Source organism: Alnus glutinosa, chromosome 2 (assembly GCF_958979055.1).
Source record: "Alnus glutinosa chromosome 2, dhAlnGlut1.1, whole genome shotgun sequence".
NCBI lineage: Eukaryota > Viridiplantae > Streptophyta > Magnoliopsida > Fagales > Betulaceae > Alnus > Alnus glutinosa.
The window spans coordinates 4,435,844-4,448,484 of NC_084887.1; the positions used below are offsets into that span (position 1 = coordinate 4,435,844).

At 35.9% G+C, this 12,641-nt stretch overlaps 3 protein-coding genes across 5 annotated transcripts in view; all 3 read right to left on the reverse strand.

Annotated features, from left to right (window-relative positions):
• LOC133860716 (putative disease resistance protein RGA1) overlaps positions 1 to 2,017 on the reverse strand; it is a 53,036-nt gene extending 51,019 nt beyond the window's left edge. For all 3 annotated transcript variants that reach the window (XM_062296301.1, XM_062296300.1, XM_062296302.1), the window contains exon 1: positions 73 to 2,017. In XM_062296301.1, the coding sequence (XP_062152285.1) occupies positions 358 to 1,740 (1,383 nt within the window). In that variant the 5' untranslated portion in view covers positions 1,741 to 2,017 and the 3' untranslated portion in view covers positions 73 to 357. The remainder of the gene's footprint in view (positions 1 to 72) is intronic.
• The window catches only part of LOC133860715 (putative disease resistance protein RGA1), a 79,453-nt gene that overhangs the window by 1,055 nt on the left and 65,757 nt on the right, over positions 1 to 12,641 (reverse strand). The gene's annotated exons all lie outside the window — the stretch shown is intronic.
• Positions 1,788 to 5,470, reverse strand: LOC133860196 (putative disease resistance protein RGA3). The gene is made up of 3 exons (XM_062295843.1): positions 5,034 to 5,470; positions 2,029 to 3,402; positions 1,788 to 1,814 (listed from the first exon to the last, which is right to left on the reverse strand). Exons 1-3 carry the CDS (start codon positions 5,334 to 5,336, stop codon positions 1,788 to 1,790), a joined length of 1,704 nt encoding a protein of 567 aa, XP_062151827.1. The 5' UTR covers positions 5,337 to 5,470.

Sequence of the window (12,641 nt, forward strand, 5' to 3'; positions counted from 1 at the left end):
GAAGTCAAAGATTATTTATCAAAAGCCTGACAAAGTAAAATGGAGATGAACAACAACAAGAGAGTTAAAAACCTGAAGAATAATTGGTACTGCATTAGGCTACGGATCCCATCCACAAAAATTGCCGAAAGAGTTCAGGCAGCAAGCAATTGTTGGCGGATCCTCGCCTATTCCTTCTTCACATCTTTTCTCCAAGCGAGGACACAGCAAAATTATCAAACGTCGAGCAACGAAATTAAATTGCAACAATAGTGGATCTGAAGTGTCTGAAGTAAAGTGATGTTGGCTATCCACTCTGGTAAAGACACCAAACTAGGGCACTCGATAATTTCAAGCCGTTGCAGAGCGGTAGCATGTCTAATCTCGGTATTCCGAAATATAGAAGATTGCTTGGTCCCACTCATTCGAAAATTTTGGGATGTGAGCAATTTTTGGCCAATCCTCTCCTATTTCTTTTTTACATCTTTCCTCCAAGCGAGGACAGCTCGCAATTGTCAAATGATCTAGAGAGGTGAGGCAATGCATCCCTTCAGGCAGTGATATTAAATTGTCACATTCGTAGATCTGAAGTCTACGAAGTGAAGTGAGGTCGGCTATCCACTCTGGCAAAGACACCAAACTAGGGCAGTTCTCAATGTTAAGCAATTGCAGAGCGGTAGCATGCCTGAGCTCCTTTGGGAGAGACACCAAGTTTGTAACTTCTTTTATTTGTAGATGACGAAGGGTTGTAGGGCCAAGGCATTGCGCGCCCTCTTCATCCTCATTGCTGATAAGTTCTTTGCAGTTCTCAATCTCCAAATATTCAAGTGCGGCGAGATGTTGAAAGAGTGGAGACATGGATATTTGTAGTTTAGGACACTCCCTAATCTTCAGAACCTCAAGAGAAGTTAGGTTTTGCAGCCACTCCTCTGGCAGATATTCAAGTTCCTCTAAAACAGAAAGGCTAAGAGACTTCAATTTGGAGAGAGTGGAAAAGAGAGAGGAAGAGGAGGGTGTTGTTTGGCTCCCTGGTGCTACGTCTGCCATTATGGACCTTATAGGGCACTCTTGGATAATTAAGGAAGAAAGACTTGGAAATGATGGGAATAATGGAAGATTATAATTTTGCTCATGCTCTGTTGTTACTGCTTCCCTCATTCTCCACCATCCCCTCAACTTTGGCAATCTCCTAAGCAAGAGACGTCGGAGGGAAGAAGAGGACACGTCACAGGCATCATTGCTTATGTACTCCAGCTCACTCAAATTCCAAAGATCAAGATCCTTGAGAAAAGGGAATCGGTCCAATGGTGGGATATGTTGACACCATTTACAATCGCTTATGGTAATTTTAACCAAATTCGAGAGCGAGGACGCCCAGTCGGAAAACCTCTCGCCTGCATACCCTTTTATCATTAATTCTTTCAAATTTGGGTGTGGCCGAAGGTTTTGCAACAGTTGTTCATCATTTACATTTGCCTTATCATCGCTATCATCCTTCAAATAATCAGGTTCAAGATGATAGAGCCATCTTAATTCCAATATTCGAAGGAATTGTTTCCTCTCCAAGTTTGCAGCCCTGGCTTCTAATGGAGAAGATCTCAAGTGCTTTAAACCCGTAATACATAAGCTTCCTCTCAACTCATCTAAACCATCCAGATCGCCTAGCCCCCCCTTCTGCTTTGGAACAAAACTTCCCTTCTTCCCTAAACTAAAAATAGACAGTGTTCGGAGAGCGGTCAACTTTCCCAGTCCACGCGGCATATGAGTCAAGCTGGAAAACCCATGAAGCGCAAGATGCCGAAGGCTGATCAAGTTTCTAGTGTCTTCCGGTAATTCTTTAAGCCCATAACAATAGTCAAGTATTAGTGTTTGCAAATTCTGCAATTTAGTTATAGAAGCGGGGAGTAGTTTGATATCCCTATTCCGAGATAGATCAAGATATCTTAGATGCTTTAACTTGCCAATGGAATTCGGCACTTTTTTAATATTCGTCCTTCTCAAATTCAAGGAACGCAAGCATTTAAAACTTGTAATATGTGAATCAGAGACTCTGTCTGCCATAAAGAATTCAAATGTTGGAGGTTGTAGAAGAAGTGTTCTCAGTCTATCTGCCTTGAGTAAGGGAGCTGGAATATCCAATAATGAATTTAAAGAATCAAATGACACATGGTGAGTTCTTTCAACTACTTTTATTGCATCTGGATTTGAAATTAAGCATTCATCCCCTGCTACAGATTGTGCAAGATCATGTATAAGGTCATGCATTTTGCAACTTCTTATATCTCCATATTTATTTCTTTCTATGTCTTGGAAAAATGACCTCCAAAGCAAATCCATAAAATACTCATGACCAACATCTTCAAGACATATCGTTCTATCTGACGAATGAATAAAGCCTTGCGCTGTCCATAACTGAATCAACACCTCCACTTTAATTCTATAATCTTTTGGAAATAGTGAACAAAAGGCAAAACATTGCTTCAAGTGTGGCGGGAGATGATCATAACTTAACTTTAGTATTGGGAAAATAACATTGTCTTGTTGAGTTATTTCGTGAAGCTTATTGGTTTGAAACTTCAACCATTCATCCTCCGAGTTTTTGAAATATAATAGACTCCCTACGCTCCTTATAGCAAGAGGAACTTGTGCACACTTTTGTACGATCTCCTTTCCAATTTCCACTAGCCTTGGATTCTTTGGCTCTTCCCCGTCTTTAAATGCCATTTTCTTGAATAAATCCCAAGAATTACTTTCAAATAGACCTTCCAAAAAATATGGCAAAGTTGTACGTGTAATGTCTGCAACTTTTTTGTTTCTTGTGGTAACCAAAACTTTGCTTCCCCTCAAGCCACCTACCAACAGAATTTTCAGGTCGGACCATTTATTAGAATCCTCATTCCATACATCGTCTAAAACAAGTAAGTATCGCTTCCCACCAATTGTTTCTCGAAGCAAACTTTGCAACGGATCTATCTCAAGACTTTCAGGTCTCTTCTTAGTTGCAGATTCTATGAGCTTTTGAACAATAGTTTTTACGTCAAAAGGATCAGAGACGCATGTCCACAGCCTCAAATCAAAATGTCTTTGGACCTCCCTGTCATTGTACACATATTGAGCAAGCGTGGTCTTTCCTTGTCCACCAATCCCAACTATGGGAATGATGGAAACATTTTCTTTCACATTGGAATCGAATAACAACGCTTTAACAACCTTCATTTCGCCCTCTCTCCCAATGACTTCTTCCTCAGGTACAAAAGAGTGTGTATCTTCTCTCCTCCTATGCTCAAGCTGTGTGCGCTCCGTAAAGCTAAAGCTCTTCTTATCCTCTGCTATTTCATTCAGTTTTGCTCTAACTGCCTTGATCCTATGACCCATTTTAAGTCCATAAACAAGCTGGTTCGATTTGGAAAAGAATAAGCGTGCCTGTAATACCCATAACTATTCAGTATGGTCCATTCCGAAAAGTTAAAACATTTTTTTTGGGGTATGTGTGTAATTGAGGAAAATATGAAGTTCATGTTTGTAATTGTCATAAATGAAAGTTAGATTTTTTCGAAATGTTTGAATAGTTGTTTCGAAATGTAAGGTCATGCCTCACCAAATTTTACTCATCAAAATAACTAAAAATCACTTTTATCTATTTTGGTGAGCCACTTTTCTAAAGTATCCTTAACAGTCTCACCATTTTAACTATTCACTGTCATTATTCTATTTAAATAATACTTTTTCAGATTTATTTATTCTTTTTCTATCTAATCTTTTTTGAATGTTAGTCTTTTTCTAACAGTCATATTTTTGAATATTTTGGAGAAAAAAATGGGGTGCGAGACTTGGGAGAAGAAAATGGGAGAAAGAAAGGCAAAAGGTGGTGTTGTGCTAACTGATTCGTGTGAGAAAGAAAGGAGAAAAAAGAAAAAAGAAAAAATACAATTTTTATAGGTTTTTAATGATTTCGTGAGTGAACAATATTCATCAAAATTGGTGAGTAAATATACTCACCAATTTTTTTTGGTTAAAGTGATAAGGCAAATGAGAATGATTTTTGCGCGTTTTAACCAAACTGCCTCACCAAAATAGCAAAGGCTACTAGGAATCATGAGCAAATTGTTGTTGCAGATTTATTCTTTAGAAATATGTCGTTGAGGTATTTTAAACTAAAACTTATGCTCCGTTTGTTTCGGCGTAAAATGATTTCTGAAAAATGGTTTCGGTATTTTTCCAGTGTTTGGTAGGGGTGAAAATAATAGTCAACCGAAAAATGATTTCCGTTTGACAAAAAATGCTTAATAAATTTCGGAAAATGATTTACGCTTTTTAAAAGCGTAAATCATTTTTTATAGATGGTAGATGCAGTCGACTCTCTTTTAAACAACGCAGTCGACCTTTACGTTTAAGCAGTTGACTATTGTTGAATTTCGAAAAGTCAGATTTCGACTCCACTCGGTGCCGGAATCCTACAAATTAAGCCGAAATCCGGGGATACCATACCAAATTCCGACCAGAACACCGGATCAACGGCTATCTGGACGGATCCGGCCGTCTGGCCGGGATACTGTCCGAGTCCGACCTGAATCTGGCCAGAACGGCCGGACCCCCGGCATCTGGCCGGATCCGGCCGCTTTGGCCAAATCTCTAGTCAGCTGGCCGGGAACTGGCCAGGACGGGCCGGCTTCCAGTCAACTGGCCGGGATCCGGCCGTTTTGTGCCGGATTCCGGCAAAGATCGCCGGAATCCGGCAAAAATGTCCTGATTTCGGCAATTTTTGCCGGAATTTGTATATGCCAAATATAAAAAAATATTTTTATATTATTTTATATTAATATTTTTTATTTTGTGAATAAAATTAAATTTTTTTAAATTCATATGATTAAATTAAAATATAAAAAATATTTGTAATTTTCCGTACGCGCCAAACACCAAAAAATGATTTCGACAGAAAATATTTTTCTGAAAAATGACTTCCCTAAAATTATTTTAGGATAGAAACCATTTTACATCGAAACAAACATAGCATTACAAATGACATCATCGTGCGTGCACGTTTATGAATTTACCTGTTTTGCCTTATTATCCCCTGCCATGACTTGTCGCCGTAGAAGTTCAGTGGAGTAGTCATCCAGCAAGTCGTCAGCTTCGTACATGACATCCTTGAGCTTCCCAAGCCAATCTTTGACCGCATGGTTGTGGGCCTGTTGCTCCTCCGCATCCAAAAGCACAGCTTGGATGGTGGAAACCGTTTTCCCAAGCTTTTTAAGCTCATCTTTGAAACCACAGAGTAGTCCAATCTCTTGAAGAGCAAGAGAGGCCGAACTCTTAATAATACCGGCAGCAGTGTCGAAGAGAACTGACTCTGCCATTTGTTGACGGTGAATCAAGTGATGACGCTGAAACCCGCTGTTGAAGTAGTGATGAGAGTTGTTGGGAGTGTAGAATTAGGGAAGATGTGTTTTGCGTAAAGCGGAAGGGCAAGCCAATGGGCACTGCTTTAAGAAAGTCCTGTGAGGCCGGCCATGTGCGTTTGTCTCAAGATACAAAAAAGCAAAAGTAAAGGAGACGTTCAAGTGGGGGATGACGTTCTCAGCTGCATGCAATTTTCATTTTCAATGGTGTAACTTTATGTGGGAGTAGTGGGGGATGACTCGTTAAAGTCGCTGATGATAAGTATTCTAATAATGTGGTTTTTAGAAATAAATAAATAAATAATTGCTAATTACTTTTTTTCCTTTCCCAATTACTGTTTTTATTTTTGTCTAAATCCCACTTATTAATCAGCATATATATATATATAAGAACAAAACCAAACAAAAAGAAAAAAGAATTAAAAAAATCAACCAAAGCCAAATTGACAAGGACAAATTACCGAACAAAATTAAAGCACATACCATATGAACATGGTAAAAGAGATCCATTGAACATCATACATTAAAACATAAATTGAACATAAAATGCAAAATCTCATTTCGGAAGAAAACTTTGGACAAGGAAACAAAGAAAAACTAAGATATGAACCTGAAGAACCTAGCCTTTTTCGTAGATCCTAAATATAATTTCGGCTCTACATAGTTGAATTCCTTTCCTTGTGACATTTGTACAAGCTCCATAATACATCAACATCGTGGCTCAATGTTATTTGCACGATTTAGAAAAGGTAGAGTCATTTACAAGTCATGAGCATGGAATGGAACACATGCATCGGAAGTCAGATACTTGAGAGTTTAACACCAATAATTGTCGGCAAGCTACGTTGATAGTTGAGTATGTTATAGGGTCTATCGACTTGATCAAAGATGGGCCACACATATGCATGCACTGCAATTATCAGGTCCGTTGAGATTATGGCATTAGCCACGTCTGTTATTCAAGCAAGTTTTTAGTATGGGTCGTTATAGATATTGAAGGCTAATTGCTGCAAAAGAGAAAGCAGTATTTCTTGGCTCAAATTAAGAGGAACTACTGATAAAATCAATGTAAATCAACCTGAAAACAACAAAAAAGAGCAAGAGATATTTGTTAACAAACAATTTCCAAGTATCTGTCAAGAATTCATTTAAGAAGTTGAGCAGCATATCATAAATGAAAAAGATATGCACAACATATGCTCTTATGAGCTGCCAAGATTACCACGTCACAAAACACCAATGGGAAATATATATGCTCATTTTTTAAATTTAAAAACACATTGCATAAGAGAAGCTTTACTTGACAAACAATAAATAATAGCTATTTCAATCCTAAAAATTGACCCCTACTTCTTAAATCGTGTGATTCATGATCGTTATTTGGTTTTTTGTAATGGTTTAATTGTTCGATGATACTGTATTGGTGGTGATGGAAAATAGGGAGATGATTATGCTGCTAGAAATGAGAGTTTTATTTAGTATTTTTTTGGTAGAGATGAGTTTTTAATTAAAATGAATAAAATATTCTAAAATTTATTATTTTAATAAAGTAAAGAATGAGTTTAGATAAGCTTTGGGAAGTAAGGTCTTAAAAGGTGGTTAGCTAAGTTAGCAAAACTGGGTTTTGGTTACCATTTTACATAAAAATTTATATAAATCATTGTGATCAGTGCACTAACAAGGCTGACTGTTTGAACTTTCTCCATCAACTAACCAAATCTAGCTGTTAATATATTGTGGACTATATATATAAGAATGCAAGGTATTCTTGTAGGGATCGGACTAGCAACCCCTCCCTTTACTTTTTAATACTTATCATTTTTAAGTTCTGTGATTAGTTATTTTCTTGTAAAAACTATATTTCAGTTGTATTTCATCAGTTTATGTATATATATTGTTTTTTTGGTCGTTACTTTTAATTTATGAGGCAGAGGCTCTCATGAGGAGGAAAGGGAAGGAGAGGGAGAGGTTATTAGCCACAGGCCCACAGGTAGTGAAGAAAACAAAAAACCAAAAGTAAGGACACGTTAAAGTGGGGGACCGGATGACAGACTTATTTAGATGTTTCATCAGCCATTCAATCAGACTCAATTGACCAAATTAAACATGAATGTGCTAACAACTTCCTTTCACCTTCTTGGAATTTGGAAGTTCACTTTATATCAATTAATTTGAAAAGGAACATTATTATCAGTAGCTAGTATTGTTAACAATATACTACAAGTAATGCATATATTTAAAAGAAAAAACATAATTATTTTTTATGGTTCAACATATATATATATATATATATATAGTGTATGTTTGTACAACTTATTTTAATACTTTTAATTTCGAGATACAATTCTAGAGTATCAAATAATCTTCTAGATTAAAACAACATGCATGCATGATTTCAAACGATCATGTGCACCTAAAGATTCTATATTTTAATCAAATAAAAAACCAAAGAATTTTCATATATTATAAACTACCAAACTTATTCTAAATTAAGAAATCTTTTTATTTACTATGTATATGTATAACTACTTATTATGGTCCGTTTGGGTGTTGAATCCGAATATTATTCGAATTCACTGCGAGAATTATGAGGTTTGACTTTGTGAGATAAAATTTGAAAAAATTTAAAAATTTTTGAAAAAGTTGAATAAAATATAATTTATTTTTGAAAAAAGTTGAATATTATTCTGAATATTATTCAAAACAAACACTACTTTACAATCCCCTAATTTCAAAGTTATCAAAAATTATAGTTATAGACAGAATCTATAATTGTCTTTCTACACGATAAAGATGTCTTTTACTCCTTATATTCAAAAATGGGGGCCTGATTATATACCAAAAAAAAAAAACGGAAAATGCATATTATGGTCATTTGATCGTTTTGTAAGTCCAATGAATGATTTTTTTTTTTTTTTTTTCCATGCCATTGAGCGTAGAAAGAGGTCAGGTGTTCATGTAGACGTAGATGTTATTTATATTTTTGTAGTCACAAAATGCAAATATTATTTTTAGATATTTATATTTGCATTTGTATCATGTTTTTATTAACCACATATGCGTGGTTATTATCCGTTATCTATTAATGTTCATGGACTCATTTCACTCTCAAAAGACGCCTTGAGAGTGGAGGGGATACAATAACTTATAAACAGCTCAAGTCTAATAAACTTTAGCGATGTGGAACACTTTAACACGCCTTTTCACTTGTAGCAACTTTTTGGCCAATCATGTTCAACCGATAGGAGGGAAAAGCTCATCATCACAAGGGACCGCCTCTGATACTATATTAAAATTCACGGGCCAATTTCACTCTCAAAATACGCCTTAAGAGAGGAGGGGACACCATGACTTATAAAGAGGCTAGGTGAATGTAAACTAGACGATGTTGGATAAATTTAATACGCCCTCTCACTTGTGACACTATTGGCCAAACACGTAGGCAAAACGGAAAGAAATGCTCAACAATTTGAAGGAACCTGCTCTGATACGATGATAAAGTTCGTTAAACCTTACTCTTCCACAAAAGGTACCTTAAAGAAAGAGATTTGCTTAAGATTTATAAAACCCACAACCCAGGTATACCCTGGCAATGTGGGACTCTTAACACGCTCTAAACTCATGACCTCTGCTTTGATAAAGGAGAGGACACAATGGCTTATAAACAGCCTGAGTTTAGTAAACCTTAGCGATGTGTGACACTTTAACACACTCCCTCACGTGTGGCAACTTTTTGGCAAAACAAGTATTCAACTGATGGGAGGAAAAAGCCCATCATCGCAATGGACCGACTTTGATACCATATTAAAATTCATTGGCCCATTTCACTCTCAAAAGACGCCTTACAAGAAGAGGAGGGGACACAATGGCTTATAAACAGCTTAAGTCTAGTAAACCTTAGCGACGTGAGACACTTTAACATTATCCACATGCATTTTGAGCCTATTTTAGTATTGTAGACTATCTTTGAATTTCTATTAGGACATATTTTAAAGGATTTTAAAAGTAATAGTAATGAACTAGCTATACGAAATAGATCTAACAATGAACATCTACATATATTTGCACAGTACTGCCACTAGGAGATATAAACATATATTTGAATTATAAACATATATCAAACACCAAATAATTGTTTTGGACAAAAGGATACACATTACACAATTTGAGAGTCTCTGAGATATGAGAGAACCAAAGATGAGAGGCACTTTGAGCTCTGGTGGCGTCATGGTGAACTGGTGAAGTGAATAAGTGAATTGCGAAGAAAATAGCTTCTTTAAAACAATGTAAACATAACCAATACTTAATCTCTAAACAAGTCCTTTTGGTATTAAAAACCAAAACAATATCATTTTGGTGAATTTAGTAAATATAATATAGGGTTAACTACATTTTTGCTTCATGTAGCTTAACAACTTTATTTTTTTCCTACATAGCTTAACAACTTCATAGCGAAACCGTTTCACTTTATATTGTAGATGGTATCTCACTTATGGTTGAAAATAGATATGGTACTTCCATCCATAAATTGATGGAAGTCCACGTCAATACCCTTAAAAAACTGACAAGTGTCACTAAAAATAGAAAATTAAAAAACCAGAAAACTAAAAAACACAAAAATATATGAAAAGAAATTGAAAAAAAAAAAAGAAAAAAAAAAAAAGAGAGAAAAAGGAGCACCTAGGGGTGGTCCTATGGCCGGCCTGGGGAGTTCCAAATCATTCCCATAGTCTTTGGAGGTGATTCGGCTACCCAAAGGCCAAACCCTAAGATAATTTTTTTTTTTTTTTTTTTTTTTTTTGTTATTTTGGCCTTGTAAGGGTAGCTAAAGCACTTCAAGGGCAACGAAAGTGGTTCGGCTACTGGCAAAAAAAGGGAAAAATTGTTTGATTTTATTTTTTATTTTTGTGGAGCGGTTTTGTTTTTTTTTTGGGGGGGCGGGGGGAATCACTGGTAATGGTATTTGACTTGACGCTGTCCAAAATTTTTAAAATGATTTTTGATAAGTTTTCAATTATAGTAGGATAATAAAAATAATAGAACATGTACATTAAGTGTCTATCAAGTATCCATCAAAAAATGAAGTGGCTTTTAAAATTTATATTGAGTGTGTGATTGATCAAATGATAATTTTGATCAAATGCTGATCTTAAAAGCCTCCTCATTTTTTATAGATACTTGATGGACATTTGATATACATGTAGAATTACTCTGATATTTTCAGTACCACAATACAAAATTGGTGATTTTCTTCCAAAAATAAATTTTAACAAAAATTGTTTTGCATGGAAGCAAATAGAACTTGGATGCAATATTGGATCTCATTGATATTTTGGTGAAACTGGATTACACTATGACTCAATTGAGTTTGAGGGAGCGTTAGTGAATGTGCTAATTAAAACTTCCTTTTCACACCCAGTGAATGCATGATCTGAAAAATAAAAGGGCAAGGGTTTCTGTAAACAAAAATACATTATTATTTCTTTTCAAAAAGGCAAGCCAACGGGCACTGCTTAAACAGAGTCCAATGAGGCTGGCCATGTGCGTTTGTCTCAAGCAAAGGACAGGTTAGCCGGCCAGAGGAAGTGAAAAATACAAAAAAGCAGAGGTAAAGGACACGTTAAAGTGGGGGATGACAGACTTGAAGTTTCATCAGCCATAATTTATTACTCAATAAACAACTAGAATCGTTCCCAGCAGCAAGCAATTTTCATTTTCAATGGTATACAGGAGGCAGGACAAGTTTAACTTTATGTGGGAGTAGTGGGGGATGACAACGTTAAAGTCGCTGATGATAAGAACAAAACCAAACAAAAGGGAAAAAGAATTAAAAAAATCAACCACAGCCAAATTGAAAAGGACAAATTACCCAACAAAAGCACATACCATATCAACATACAGATTCATTGAACATCATATATTAAAATATAAATGGAATATAAATGCAAAATCTCATTTGGGTATAAAACTTTAGACAAGAAAACAAAACGAAACTAAGATATGAACATGAAGAACCTAGACTTTTTTCACAGATCTTAAATATAATTTCGACTCTACACAGTTGAGACCCATTTCTTGTGAGACTTGTACAAGGTCCACAATACATCAACAGCTTGGCTCAAAGTAATCTGCACAATTTAGAGAAGGTAGAGTCATTTACAGGTCATGGGCATGGAATGGATCACATGCATCAGAACACAAATACTTGAGAGGTCAGCACCAATAATTGTAGGCAAGCTACATTGATGGTTGAGTATGCAATTATTGGGTCTGTTGGGATTATGACATTAGCCACGTCTGTTATTCAAGCAAGATTTTAGGGTCGTTATTGATATTGAAGGCTAATTGCTGCAAAAGAAAAAGTAGTATTCCTTGGTTCAAATGAAGAGGAACCATTGACAAGATCCCCTGTAAATCAACCCAAAAAGAAAATGCACAGCCATATGCTCTTATGAGCTGCCAAGATTACCAAGTCAAAAAACAGCAATAGGAAATATATGCTCATTTTTTAAATTTAAAAACACATTGCATAGGAGAAGGTTTACTCGACAAACAATAAGCCTAAAAGAGGAAAAATCAAAGTATGATCCAAAATGAGAGTCAACTGTGAGCTAAAATGAGCTTGAGCTTTAAATAATACCAATGTTGATATCAGCAAGAATTTTGAGATTTTCAAAATTCGCATTTTAAGTGATCCAAATCCTCACTACATCTGGACATCCTCTTGCTCTAGTAAGTTCTCAGTCAATTCAGCATACCTTACACTTATTCAATCGCACTAACCATTGTGTAACCCTATTGCCCCATTGACCTTTTGGAAAGCTTTGTTGAAATTTAACCTCAACGATTGATTTAGAAATTTCTTTTGAAAAACTGCTTGAAATATTCTTCCTACTATGGCCCGATTAAACACCATCTTTCTATCCTCTATATCGAACATGATTGGCCAAAAAGTTGCTACACGTGAGGGAGCGTGTTAAAGTGTTCAACATCGCTAAGATTTACTAGACCTAGGCTGTTTATAAGTCATTGTATTCCCTCCTCTCTCAAAACGTCTTTTAAGAGTGAAATGAGCCATGAACTTTAATAGATAACGGATAATAACCACGCATGCGTGATTAGTAAAAACATGATACAAATTGTTGGTACAGTTTCCGGTATGGTGACGTGTCGCCTGATGATTCGCTATGTTAAGAAATAAATCTTACTTTCCAGGACCCGTTAGAAGTGAAAAAATTGAGAAGATAGGGGAGAAGATGACTC

Coding starts and splice junctions, on each gene's coding strand:
- LOC133860196 (XM_062295843.1), bottom strand. CDS start 5,336: ATGGCAGAGTCAGTTCTCTTCGACACTGCTGCCGGTATTATTAAGAGT. Junction 3,403..5,033: donor GGGATAATAAGGCAAAACAG/GTAAATTCATAA, acceptor TGGGTATTACAG/GCACGCTTATTCTTTTCCAA. Junction 1,815..2,028: donor AATTCTTTATGGCAGACAGA/GTCTCTGATTCA, acceptor ATGGGCTTAAAG/AATTACCGGAAGACACTAGA.